Source organism: Phoxinus phoxinus, assembly GCF_949152265.1.
Source record: "Phoxinus phoxinus genome assembly, chromosome: 21".
In the NCBI taxonomy this organism is placed as follows: domain Eukaryota; kingdom Metazoa; phylum Chordata; class Actinopteri; order Cypriniformes; family Leuciscidae; genus Phoxinus; species Phoxinus phoxinus.
The window spans coordinates 9,032,970-9,045,767 of NC_136896.1; the positions used below are offsets into that span (position 1 = coordinate 9,032,970).

General features: G+C 37.4%; 1 protein-coding gene across 6 annotated transcripts; it reads left to right on the forward strand.

Annotated features, from left to right (window-relative positions):
* The first annotated feature begins 699 nt into the window (after positions 1–699).
* tdrkh (tudor and KH domain containing) lies at positions 700–12,614 on the forward strand. 6 transcript variants are annotated; one of them, XM_079595122.1, is made up of 16 exons: positions 817–892; positions 2,633–2,712; positions 3,397–3,554; positions 3,697–3,788; positions 4,478–4,670; positions 4,787–4,926; positions 5,007–5,307; positions 5,908–6,074; positions 6,191–6,366; positions 6,533–6,597; positions 6,679–6,830; positions 7,933–8,043; positions 8,121–8,175; positions 8,845–9,801; positions 11,898–11,987; positions 12,089–12,614. In XM_079595122.1, the coding sequence occupies exons 2-15, from the start codon at positions 2,648–2,650 to the stop codon at positions 11,951–11,953; spliced, it is 2,688 nt and encodes an 895-aa protein (XP_079451248.1). In that variant the 5' UTR covers positions 817–892; positions 2,633–2,647; the 3' UTR covers positions 11,954–11,987; positions 12,089–12,614. The 6 variants fall into 6 exon arrangements, with proteins under 6 accessions (XP_079451250.1, XP_079451249.1, XP_079451253.1 ...); XM_079595124.1 differs by lacking the exon at positions 2,633–2,712 and having other exon boundaries at positions 700–892; XM_079595125.1 differs by lacking the exon at positions 8,845–9,801 and having other exon boundaries at positions 786–892.
* The last annotated feature ends 184 nt before the right edge of the window (positions 12,615–12,798 follow it).

Here is a 12,798-nt window from a genome sequence, read left to right on the forward strand (position 1 = left end):
AAGATGTCTTTAACATTGATTTCTCCCCATCCCTGCAGATTATTTGTGAACCAATGTTATGTTAATAAATATGTTCTTTTTAAAACAAATGTGTGCTTTTTTATTTTTGCCATTTCATAAAAAAAGTCACTTGTGAAGTTGTAATATTTGACTGTTCCGATCATCCACTCCCCACTTCTGCCAACATCTCTGTTTTTACATAATGCAAAATGTGAAGAGATGGTGGTTAAATTAAAATGCTTTATTACATTTCAGAATGTCTCCTATAAACTGAAGAGTAAGCTATGTTTATGATTAGTTCTCTGAATTACTTCAGCTAGACATTACTCTTTGTGAGAGCAGAATATAAAATTATTATTTTGTTTTAAGTCCTTATTCTGTTGCTAGACCAACTCGGAAAGTCGTTTGTAATTAAATATTGACTGAAAAATGTGCACATTAATTGCATATTGCACCGTGCAAAAACACTTTCCGTGTTCAGAATTTTACCATTACATTTTGATTTTGATTTATTATTTCATTTAATAAACAAGAAAAAAACGACATTAATTTACTAGATTGAATAAACTTCGACTTTATTAAAGCCTCATTCAACCATCAAGGTTGTTGGGAAATGATTGCGCCCACTGTGTGTGTACTATAATCGTCCAGTAGAGGGCGTTGCCCCCACTAAAGAGGTGCCGCAACATCATAGGTGGTGATTGGATGAAGTGGTTGACAGGCGGGATGGTGGCCAATCATTGCTGAAAGGTTAACTGTGCGTAATGCGTTCTGCGTACTACAGAATGAGCCACGGCAGCGCCGGTGGATCAGCAGCACGCTGACGGGTGTCATAAGATCATTTGAAGGACTCTCTACGAGGATTTCCTCACAGTTTATACCGTTTTTAGAGGTAAATATGGCGGAATGTATGTTTTAGTGCTTTTTCTGGTTCTGGTGTTTAATGCATTAGCCGTCTTGTGAAGATTTCCTGTTGAAAATCCACACGACCTGCTTTATATGTTGCAAAGGCATGATCCAGCCAAACAAACCTTTGTCAGACATATGATTTTTTTTTAAAGAAATACCTTTACGGCTATACATCGGATATATTGTTGTAAGAGGCGAGAAATACACCGCACCCCGTGTGACATGACATCCATCACGTGCGAACAGACGCTGCATTAATAATTCCACACGCATAATTCACGTGCATGATGCACAACAGGTCCTGTTTTAATGCTTTTATATGCAAATATTTGACAACAATGCAGTGATACAAATTGCAGCTCCACTGAGCAAAAGAAAACGGTAATGGCCGATGTAACTGATGCACCATAATGCCTTGTTTATTTTTGCTCATGCTAAACCCCTAGTGAGGTGAATCAGACCTACATGCAAATAAAGTCTAGTTTGACCTGCACCTAAACCTTGACCCCCACCCAAATCTGAGTTTTACATATTTGCTTATAGATAATCTGACTATTGTTTTAAAATGGTTATTTTTGGGACCACTTGACAAAAAGTTATATTTATGGATTATAATTAGTCTAAAATGTCTTTCCTTAATATGGTTTTCTATACTTTTTATTAATTTTGTTTGTTCTAATACATCTATCTTTGTGATCATCATTCAGATGTGATTATTATTTTTTTCAAATGCACAATTTTGCTTTTAAATACCAAGAAAATACATCACGTTCGATTGCATTCAGTCAGTGTTACATTAGTATTATTCATATACTAATATAGTATTACTATTTTAAATAATGCAGTTTATTTTTTATATATATATATATTTATGTATTAGGCCTATAGCTTTACTTTTTTCTTTATTTTTCATTTGCCACTTTAATACTTCAATATTTTAAAGTTAGTTGCCAATGCTAAGGTAACATTTCTAATTTTCAAGTTTTTCTTCTAATATTTCATTCAATCATTTTAATTTTTTTGAGCAGTTTGAGTTTTAGTTAACAATAACTACACAGGATGCATATAATTATTTAATCTTTTAATTGTAAAAATCAAGATTCTGCAATAATGCTTATTTTGAGGGCTTCTCAAACAGCAAGATTGGAACTGTATATCATTTCATTAGAACAAACATTCAATAATTTGTAAATGAATGATTAGCAATGTGCATTTGCTCTCATTCTGAACAAGTATAAAATAAAAACGTGGTCTTCTAGGTCCGTGTGCTACTGGAACCTTTTCACATTTCCCAGATCCTCGGAAGCGGAAGTCATCATAGTTGGATAAATATATAGAGGTGAACGAAAGGAAACTATATATTATATATTGTAAAATAGTATTATTATTATCATCATTATTATATAAATACAATTACTATATATTGTAAAGTTGTGCAACAAATAATTGTTCTGTTCCCTTTTGCACCAAGTGCAAAAAAATAATCAGTCATAGTGTTTCTTTGACTTTTAAAAAGAGGGTAAAAAAATTGATTTTTTTTACGTTGGTCAGAAGAGAGAATAACATCACATTTACAGTCACCCCCTCACCAGATTTATTAGAAACTACCTTTATTAGGTAGTGGTACCCCAAGTAAGGAGCTCCTGTCGTGCTGTAAGGAGTCAGGATGAATCATTCAGCTGGTGTTTAATCTTATTTCACTCTTTTGCCTGTTCCTCCTGAGGCAGAGGCAAACAGGATGGACATGGACGTCCCTGAACCTCGTGTGTTTCTGAGCTACAGCCCCACTGCCCTGTTTTCACAGTGAGAATCCTTCTGCATGGTGTTGCTCCTTGTCTGTGTCTGCGACATCTGTGTGTCGCGTCGCCCACTGCTTTATGCTTCAGTAATGCGCCGAAGCTCGGCTTTATCCTTCTTCTGGTGCAGTATTTGCAGAGATACCTCATGAAAATGAAATTTAATTAGAGGCTTAATTTGGTTTGGGAGATTAGAATTTTTGCCATTACTACAAGATGGCAAAGTGTGTTATTGCAGCCTTGTCCAATGCACTGCTTCTGCTGTGTGCTTGAACTTTAAAATCGAATTTAATAAAACAAAGACTGTGTTGTTAAATATGCTTTGTTTGAAAGATCTGATATATTCTAGAAAAGGTTTCCACATACTTTAATGTCCAAACCCCAATTACAGGGGCATTAAAGTCTCAGTGTTTGTGATGTGTGATCTTGTTCTCCTTATTGAGCCAATTAGGTAACAAAAATTAGGCTAACTAATCTCATAAATGAGTGCTCAAATAGTAACCTTTGATTAGAGTTCTGCACAGTTTCTTGTTAGATTCAAAGTTTTGTTCTAAGTTTGATCTTTGCAGTTGTCATTAACAATTCATTCGTGTTGCATGGCGCTACTGAGAAGGCCCATGTAAAGTCGTACATGGTGCGATCCAAAGTTCAAGTCTTTTCGTGGACCTTACAGCTTGTTCTGTATCTCCAGGTGGAGTTCACCGGTCGGTCCGACCCAAGTGATGGCCGCGGTGCAAGATGGACCATGGAAGAGCCTGAGCTCGGGGAAGAAAGTCGCTTTGGCTGCCGGCCTCTCTGTGGGGGCCACGGTGGGCTACCTCGTTTACCGTCACATTCGAAGCAGCGGTGGTAAGTTGTCTTTTAATGTTCTTAACATGTGCCATGTGCTGATATCAGTTTTCACTCATTGATGGTCAAAATTATATTGTTTGGAATTTTAACAATGATCGTATAGTGTTAATAATGTTCATTCCATCACTTGATTCCGTAGTGCAATGCCAAAGCAAAGAGGAGTCCAGAATATCTGTTCCCCTTAACGTGTACCGATCTATTGCAAGATATCAGAGCGCCTTTCTAGACATAGTGAGTGTGTTTTCTTTCTTTTTTATGTCACTTGGATTTGATCTGATCTGGAACTATACATGATAAACAATATACTGTTCAAAAGTTTGGGGCGTTTAAGACTTTTTAGTGTTTTTGTCTCTTATGCTCATCAAGGCTGCATTTATTTTTAAAACATCATACTTTCGTGATTTATTATAGTGTAATATAATATGCACTGTAAATTGAGACAAAGCTGAATTTTCAGCATCGTTACTCCAGTCTTGAGTGTTACATGATCCTTCAGAAATCATTCTAATATGCTGAGTTGTTGCTCAAGAAAAAATTCTTATTATCGTCTTGTTTAGCAAGGACGCATTAATTTCTTTTTAAAATTATTGACCCCATACTTTTGAACAATAGTGTAATGTGTATATTGTATAATATGAATATTTGGTGCTGTGATTAATTACTTTTGTTCCTTATTAAATTGCCTTGGATAAAAGTGTCTACTTTAATGAATGTAAATGCAACATTAAGTTTTATAATAATTGTGATTTCCAAGCCTGTAAATGAACAAAATCCTAATTAGGATTGAAATCACTTGTAGTTTTTCTCAGTGAAATTAAATATGATTTAAAAAAAATCAAATTATGAAACAATAAAAATTAATTTGGTTAAAATGTATAAGATTTGTTTTATGTGATTCTCTATCTCTCACATTTGTGTAGGTGAATCAGAAGTCCGGCGCCCAGATAAATGTGCTGCCGAACACTCAAGAGCAGAGCATGGTGAATTTTCTGATCCAGGGCTCACCCGAGCAGATTCTTGTGGCACAGTGTGCGCTGGAGAAACTGGCCACCGACTGTGAGGTCATCACTGAGGTTTTAGACGTGCCTCAGACGGCATTTGGAAGAATTATAGGTTGGTGTGCACTTTATCTCTGTTGTTGTGTCAGAGCATTTGTGCTTCGCATCATTCTGTCAACATTTAATCTCCTGCGTTATATGGTAATATTTGTAATATAATATTTGTGTCAGGTCGTGGTGGTGAGACCTTGAAGTTCATAAACAGAGTCTCAGGGGCCAGGGTGAACTGCTCCAAAGATCGTGGACACGGCTTAGAGGAGAAGGGCAAGATCACAATTAATGGCACACGCAAGGAAATTCAAAGTGCAAAGGTGAGATTTTAGCATAGGCGTGGTTTAGAAAACTGCTTTTTGCGTTCACACGCTGATTTTTGTTTTGTTTTTTCTCACAGGAGATGATCATGGAGAAGGTCATAGAGAATGAAACCGTACGAAAGCGGATAAGTCAAGCTTCTGCACTGCGTCAGAAGAGGAAACTGCCGGAAACTGAACAATTTAACAAGGCCCAAGGACCAGAGAATGAATTATTAAAGCTTAATGGAAAAGAATTACCTTCCCCAGTGAATGAGCTTAAACAAGAGGGGCCTGCTACGGTCAATGGCTTTGCAGACAGCAGTGATACTGCTGAAAACTCCCTTAAATCAGAGGAGATTCTCTCTCCAGTATCGCCTTTGGAGATCTCCAAATTTGAAAGTAAGATTATCCAAACCCACTTTCACAAGGCCAGTGAATGATAGGAATCACACAAAAATTATAATTCTGTCATCATTTACTTCCATTCATGTCGTTCCAAACCTGTATGAGATTCTATGCAACAGCTCCTTTTGTGTTCCACAGAAGAAAGTCATTATTCACTTAAAGGTGAATGAATGTCAGAATTTTCATTTTGGGTGACCCATTACTTCAGGAACATATTTAGAAATTTGCCCAGGAAGGGCTGAATGATTAATCAAAATAAAATTAGATTTAAATGTTTGAAAATTAAGAAAATAATTTGAAGTTAATTCATATTTTTACAAATATACACACACACGCACACACACGTTTTCACAAATTTACGTTTTTGTTTTTTACATGGAAACAATAACGGTATAATTTTCAAAAACGTTCACTTTGAAACCCAAATTTAAAAAGCTTGCATTAGCAGGCCGCCAAAGCGGTGATGTCGTGTAAATGAACAGCCAAAATGCATAAAAAGCTTTCCGTTTTTAGTTGAAATCTGTATCTTTTGAACTAGACTGTATCTTAGACTCTTGCAGAATGTAAAATCACTAATTAATCATTTCTTACCAGTTCCTAGTCCAGATCTGAGCTTCCAGCCCGATGAGCATCTGGAGGTGTATGTGTCTGCCTCTGAGAATCCACAACACTTTTGGATCCAGATCCTGGGGGTCCGATCTCTGCAGCTGGATAAACTGACTGCTGAAATGAGCCATTTCTACAACAGTGATCCCTCACCAGTGAGTTTGCTTGACCTCATGTGACTTGGGCTCTATGACCATGATAAATTAGTAAATGACTTCATTATTATTATTTCTTATATAATATTAGTGAATGACTTCTTCTCTTACCACAGGAGCACAGAGTGGAGACCATTATTGTTGGAGACATAGTGGCTGCTTCTTACAGGGACCATGGCACGTGGAATCGTGCTCGAGTGTTAGGAATTCTGGGCTCTGGCGAGGTGGATTTGTATTATGTGGACTTTGGGGACAATGGGGAGCTTTCACGGGAACATTTACGAAGCATGAGGTAAACGAGAGATGGAAAGTGCAGAATCAGCTGTTATGCTTATATTTATATATATATATATATATGTATGTGCTTTTTTGGCTCTTATTATTATTTTCCCATTTCTGCATAAGCATAGAGTGATATGTATACTCATACTGATCATACATTATTTTGTGGTATTTAGAAGTGACTTCCTGAGCCTGCCCTTCCAAGCCATTGAGTGCAGCCTTGCAGGGGTTCGTCCTGCAGGTAAAAAGTGATGTTCAGGTGTTTATCAGTGAAATATAAGTTTTAAAAGTAAAAATGTTATCTATCTTTATTTTGTTTCAGGAGAGGTTTGGACTGAGGCGGCCCTGGATGACTTTGAACGCATGACATACTGTGCTGAATGGAAACCTTTACTGGCCAAACTCTACAGCTATTCTCATTCTGAGATCTCGTCCTGGCCCAGTGTGAAACTCTATGACAACAGCCAGGGAAAGGTTAGAGATCAACATCACAACTAGGGGTGTAACAATACATTGATATGGATCGATGCATCGATCTAACGTCTAACGATACGATGCATCGATGCCACATGTAAAATATCGATATACGGTACCTTTATTTTGACATTGTCCACATCTTTGCGTAATGTCTGTCTACGCTTTTCCGCCAAAGTGCGCATTTTCGCTTGCTCACCATACTGTCTGCCGGTGTGTCTTTCTAACGTTAATCTCCTCAGCTGAAATAGACGTCTGACATGATTGACTGAACCATAAACGCGGTAAGCCGGTATTGTCCACTGTCAAAGCATCGCGAGTTCATGTTTTACAGCAGAAACTGACAAGCACCCTTGTTGTTTGTGAACACAACTTGATAAGTCAGTTTTAGCGAACCTGCGTGCAGTATTCAGGTCAGGTGACAAGGCTGATAGTCACTTTGAAAAGGCGCACTAGCTGAGAGGAGTTTCAAAGCTGACAAAGTGCTTGAGGATGGATAATTTCAACGAACTTGATGAACCTGTGATGTCTTTGGGGCGTAAAGGGAAAATAAAAGCTGAAACTTTTTAATGGAACCTTGCTAAAGCAGCACGTTAGTGGTGAGGGAAAAGCTCCCTGTATTGCATGTAATTACAACAACAAAGTTTGCCAGTACTCGGGCGTCTATGTCAGGACCAGAGTCCTTTGAGTCCTTTGCCAGGACTCAGCGGACTGTCAGCTGAGGAGATAAACGTTACAAAGATTAACCGAGTGTTTTATTATATCATAGCAATTACTTGGTTTTGTTGCAGTTATCTGCTTTTGCCAAAAAAACGACTGATTGTGCTAAAATAAAATAAACTTTTAATGTATGAAAAAAACATACTTTCAATTAACATTATTTTGTTATATATTATATATTTAGTTATATATTTTGGTTGCATTTGTGTGTTATTAAATATGTAACTGGTTATGTAAACATTGCGGTGGCAAGTTTTACATGGACAGGCATCACTCAGATTATCCTCTGAAATTCTAATAGTATTCACAAAATACTTTGTGAAATTGTAATTGAAATTGTGACTTTTAAATCCTCTGGTGCGGTTTATCTCCTCTGTCTCAGGCTGTGGATCTCGGTAAAGAGTTGATTAGTCTCGGTCATGCTGTAAGCTGCGAGGATGAAGGGATTGGGCTGAGGGGAGACTGGGAGTCCAGATCACTGCAGAAGATGCTGGTAAGATATATGGATTGTTATATAGTGTATTGCAGGTGGAAGCCGAAATAAGAGAATCTCTGTTTGAATTTTCACAGGATGACATGACTGGAGCGACCTCTGAATTCAGTATGTCCTGCATCAGTTTGTCAGGTACGTTTTCTTTCAGCTTTGTGGGACAAATGGAATGAGACGCTTCACATTTCATGTGCATCTTCCTTTTAATGCAATTTATAACCTTTTAAAACTTATCTTTAAATTCTGGATGTGTCAGTACATCCTTGTATTCCTTCACATAGACAACCGCTCAGAAGTTTGGGGTCAGTAAGATTTTTTTATTTTTTTTATTTTTTTATAAATGTATAAAAAAATGTATTAAGACATTTATCATTTTACAAAGGTTTTCGATTTCAAATAAATCCTGTTCTTTTTAACTTTGTTTACTAGTGAATCCTGAAAAAATGTATGCCGGTTTCCACAAAAATATTGATGATATTAAATGTTTCTTGAGCACCAAATCAGCATATTTGAATGATTTCTGAAGGATCATATGACACTCTAGACTGGAGTAATGATTCTGAAAATTCAGCTTTGCCATCACAGGAATAAATTCAATTTCTAAATATAAAAATTAGAAAACAATTATTTTAAATTGCAATAATATTTCACAATATTGTTTTACTCTGATAAATACAGCCTTAGTGAGCATAAGAGACTTCTTTCAAAATGTTACAAATTCTTACTGACCCCAAACTATTGAACGGTACTAGTGCATTTCAGTTCAGCAGTGTTTAACCGGTTATTGGGCTGGCGTGTGTGAAGGTTCAGCATTTCCATGGGCAAGCAAGGAGCTGGAATGGTCTTCACGTCTCACAAGCTCTTTGGAGATGGAGCGAGCTGACGTGGACCAGAGCCCGTGTTTTGGACTCATGTCTTCCTCTTCCCTGATCCACTCCACTCCATCTCAGAACCTGAGTGAGCTAGTCAGCCAGATACTTGAGTCGTCTTCGTCTGCGCTAGACCCTCCAATCCAGTCCAACAACTTAACCCCAGTGTCACCATTACATGTGCTGTCAGTTCAGGAAATCTCATCCACATCTCTTTCCTGTGTGGAGGCTGTGACATCAGCACTGGATTCCTTCACTCTTAGTGATGACGTTTTCCTTGGCACGCATTGTTATGGCAAGGAGAAGATGACATCTACTGCATCAGAAGAAATGGGCTCATCTTGTACAGTGGACAGTTACAGTGAAAATACAGAGAGCAGTGACAGCATCAGAGGAGTGTGGTATTATCTCTCTTCCTCTAGGGACTCGTCCGAAGTGTCTCTCAGCACCACCATGCCTCAGTCGTCCACTGGATCATCTTCGTATTTGACAGAATCTTGTGACGAGACAACTGCTTCCTCTGTCTCTGGGATTGAACTGAGTTCAGATTCATCCAGGAGTGTTGAAGACGCTGAAGTGGGACTCAGTCCAGCTAATCTGACTCATCCACACCTGACTCCAGAGGTTATCACTCTGAGTGACAGTAGCAGCCATGGAAGTGTTTTAATCAGCACTTCTGAAGAGCCTAACCGAGAGTCATTTACAGAAGGAAATTTAGATGAACAAAACCTGTTAAAAAGTGATGTGAAACGCCAGACGAAAGATGAAACCCTACATAATGAACGTGGAAGTGTAACTGGAGAAAGAGGAAGTAAACAAGACCTTCAGGAACCAAAGAACATGTGTTTCAAAAATGAACAGGGCAACAGTGGTGAAGACAATTCAACAAGAGGTTTAGATTTTATACTTAACTTAGCGACACACTGGAGCATGTTGGATCTCTATGGGATGTGACTGGTTTTTCAAAGGGCTTTAATACACCGTACTACACTGAACATGCCCACATGTGACAGCACAACTGTGAGGCTTGATTTACACTGCACATGGGTTTGGGCTTCAATGGGAGAGGCACATACTTTTTTTAATCAGTGGTGCTTTGAGGTGTAGGTTCTGAAAACGCTTCACCTTAAAAAGTATTAAAGGTGCTGTAAGCCAAGGACATCTGTAATTATGCCTGAAGATTCTGGAAACTTTTAACATTTGAAAGTAGGCAAGCACAACACATTCCCATTTAAAAACAAAATCTCGTAGTCATTTTTTCTTTCTATTTATAGTTTATTCCCCTCCGATTTCCACTTATTTTCGCTTATTCTCACTATTTCTACTACCATTACTTATAAACTTGTCTTTTTTTTTTTCTTTTTTTTTTAAGTTTAGTATTTTTAGTTCTTGAAGGAGTGCAAAAAAGACATGATGGTAAGAAATTTGAGATGGGAGTAAAAAAATGCTTTTCCATTCTCTCGCAAAGCTTTTGTTACCTTGTAAAACTTCGCTCTTACCCTGATCAAACAACTGAATCGGCTAATTAAGATCTTTAGGAGCACTGGATAATTACATTCAGGTGTATTGGATCTGAACTCTGCAGGTTCAGGATTGGGCAGCCCTGGTTTAAGGCGGGCATACACTGCGAGATTTGTCGAATTCTGACTCGTGCGACTCTTTTTCGTATCGGGGCGATTTTCGTCTTTGTTGTGCAGTGTTGGTGCAGTGTACTGGGGGAAACGAGAGGCGATTAACCTCTCCCGACAGGAAATAAGACGGTCGGATGAATTTCTGGCATGTCAGAAATTTTGGTCGCTTCTCGTGACTATATCACACAGTTGCCCTAAACTCAGTGTTTTTCCCTGGCTGTGCCTGCGCGAAAACAAAAGTTTAAACATTTAATCTTTAATGCAGCAAGAAAGAAAACGAAAAGAGGGAGATCTTTTAAGTTCTGTATCAAACTAGCTACAAATTACTGTTGCTTACCTCCAGTCCGTGTTGCAAAATAGAGCCAAAAGCCACCTGAGATGTGGCTATACCGTGCCTCTTTTAATAATTTGTTAAACGATGTTTTTTAAATAGTTGTTTTTAATTTTCATTGATGACTGATTATTGCAGTGTTTAGACATATTAGCCTATAGATTATTACGGTAATCATTTTAATTATAGGCCTATAATTCACTGTAATCAACCTAATTGTTTTTAGACAATTTTCAATGAGGAGTAAGCTTCTATCTAATCTTCGCAGCATGTCAGTTAATGCGGTGATGCGCTATGAAACTATTGCGTGGCAAATAATAGCCTATGATTTTTAATAATAAAAGTAGGCCTTACCTAATAATAATAATAATAATAATAATAATAATACTTCTAATCATTTAATACATATATTGGTAATGCTTAATCATCTTGATATTGATAGTTGATGCTTGTTTTGACTATCTGTGGATACACAATATCATGGTCTATTGGTGCAACTCGGCACAGGAGTTTAATGCACATATTTCACATGTGTAGTGTGAGCAGTCAAGTCGCAGCTCGGCGTTCAGACTGTATAGTGTGAGCACATAACGCGAGCTTTGGCTTTACATTGTATGAGATCTACTCGTTCAGTGCGAGTAGGTAACTTTGCTGAAATCATACAGACATCGCACTGTGTATGTCCGCCTTTAGGGGCTCAGTGGTACTTCAACTTATCTTTTCACCTACCGGTAGTTAAAAAAGCAACTTTTTTCAACATTTCAAGCAGTTTTAGTTAACGATTATAACATTATTATTATTATTATCAGCAGCAGATTTCCATGAATTCCTATTCATCTCAATGGCAGTTAAAATGTAAAGGCTCATTTATTGGCCATTACAGTTTGATACTGCCTTGGAAAAAAAATGAAAAAATTCTTCCAGCACCTTTTACATTTTGAAATTTTATATTTCTGTTTTGTGGCCCTTCTCTGATTTAACTTAGTTTTGTCCTGTTTCATGTTCCCCCTCCCTTTCATCTTTCAGAAGTTGCCTCAATTTCTGGAAGTGTGGATGACACTATTGACGAAGAATTCAACTGACAAAAAAACCAAAGAAATGTATGCCTTGATATTGGTAAGCAAAAATCTCATATTTAGTTTGGATGCTCCTGTGTATATTCCATTTAAGACCAGCTGACTGTGTTAATGCTGCCTGTATCCTCCTCTCCTCCCCAGAGACCAGTTGCTATCCTCATTTAGCATTCAGCACATGCTTCCCGTCTCTGAGAAAGAGCCTTACTTGACTACGCCACCTGCTCAGACTGCCTATATTTACTGTACAAGTTCTCTCATATAAGGAAGGATTTTCATAGTTTGTATCTTGTCTAAACTTTTTGGGACATCTTGCAATTTTTTTTTAAAACGGTTTACACTTGTGTTCTCATTGTGTTCATCTCATTTACGTATAAAAATGTTACACATGTTTTTGGTCTGAACTTTGAGGAGCAGATAATAGACAGTGGAAGAGCAGATCTCAGGGAACTCATGATTGAGTCAGTTTGAAACCTCAGTATTGTTGCAGTGTAGCACCAAGGTTCCTTTGGTTGGTTTCTCAGTGATAAGATGGTTCAGCTTTTTGTTGATGGGCCATTTTTCATTTTCTGTGGCAAAATTATTTATGTTGTGAATTGAGTTTTATTACATTGAATGCTATGGTATATATGTGTATATAATCAAATAAAGTCTATTATTATACCCCATATTAATTTGAATAACTTTTCTGTGCAAGTTGAGTGAACATGGTCCTTCTATTGTTTTTGGATTATGATACTGCAATAAAATGCTTGAGGGGAATTCGATCTCATGCAATGAATGGATGCACACTGTTTATTAAGTAATTGTATAACAATACAAATGGTGTTATAAAATATGCAAAAGTTATTCAA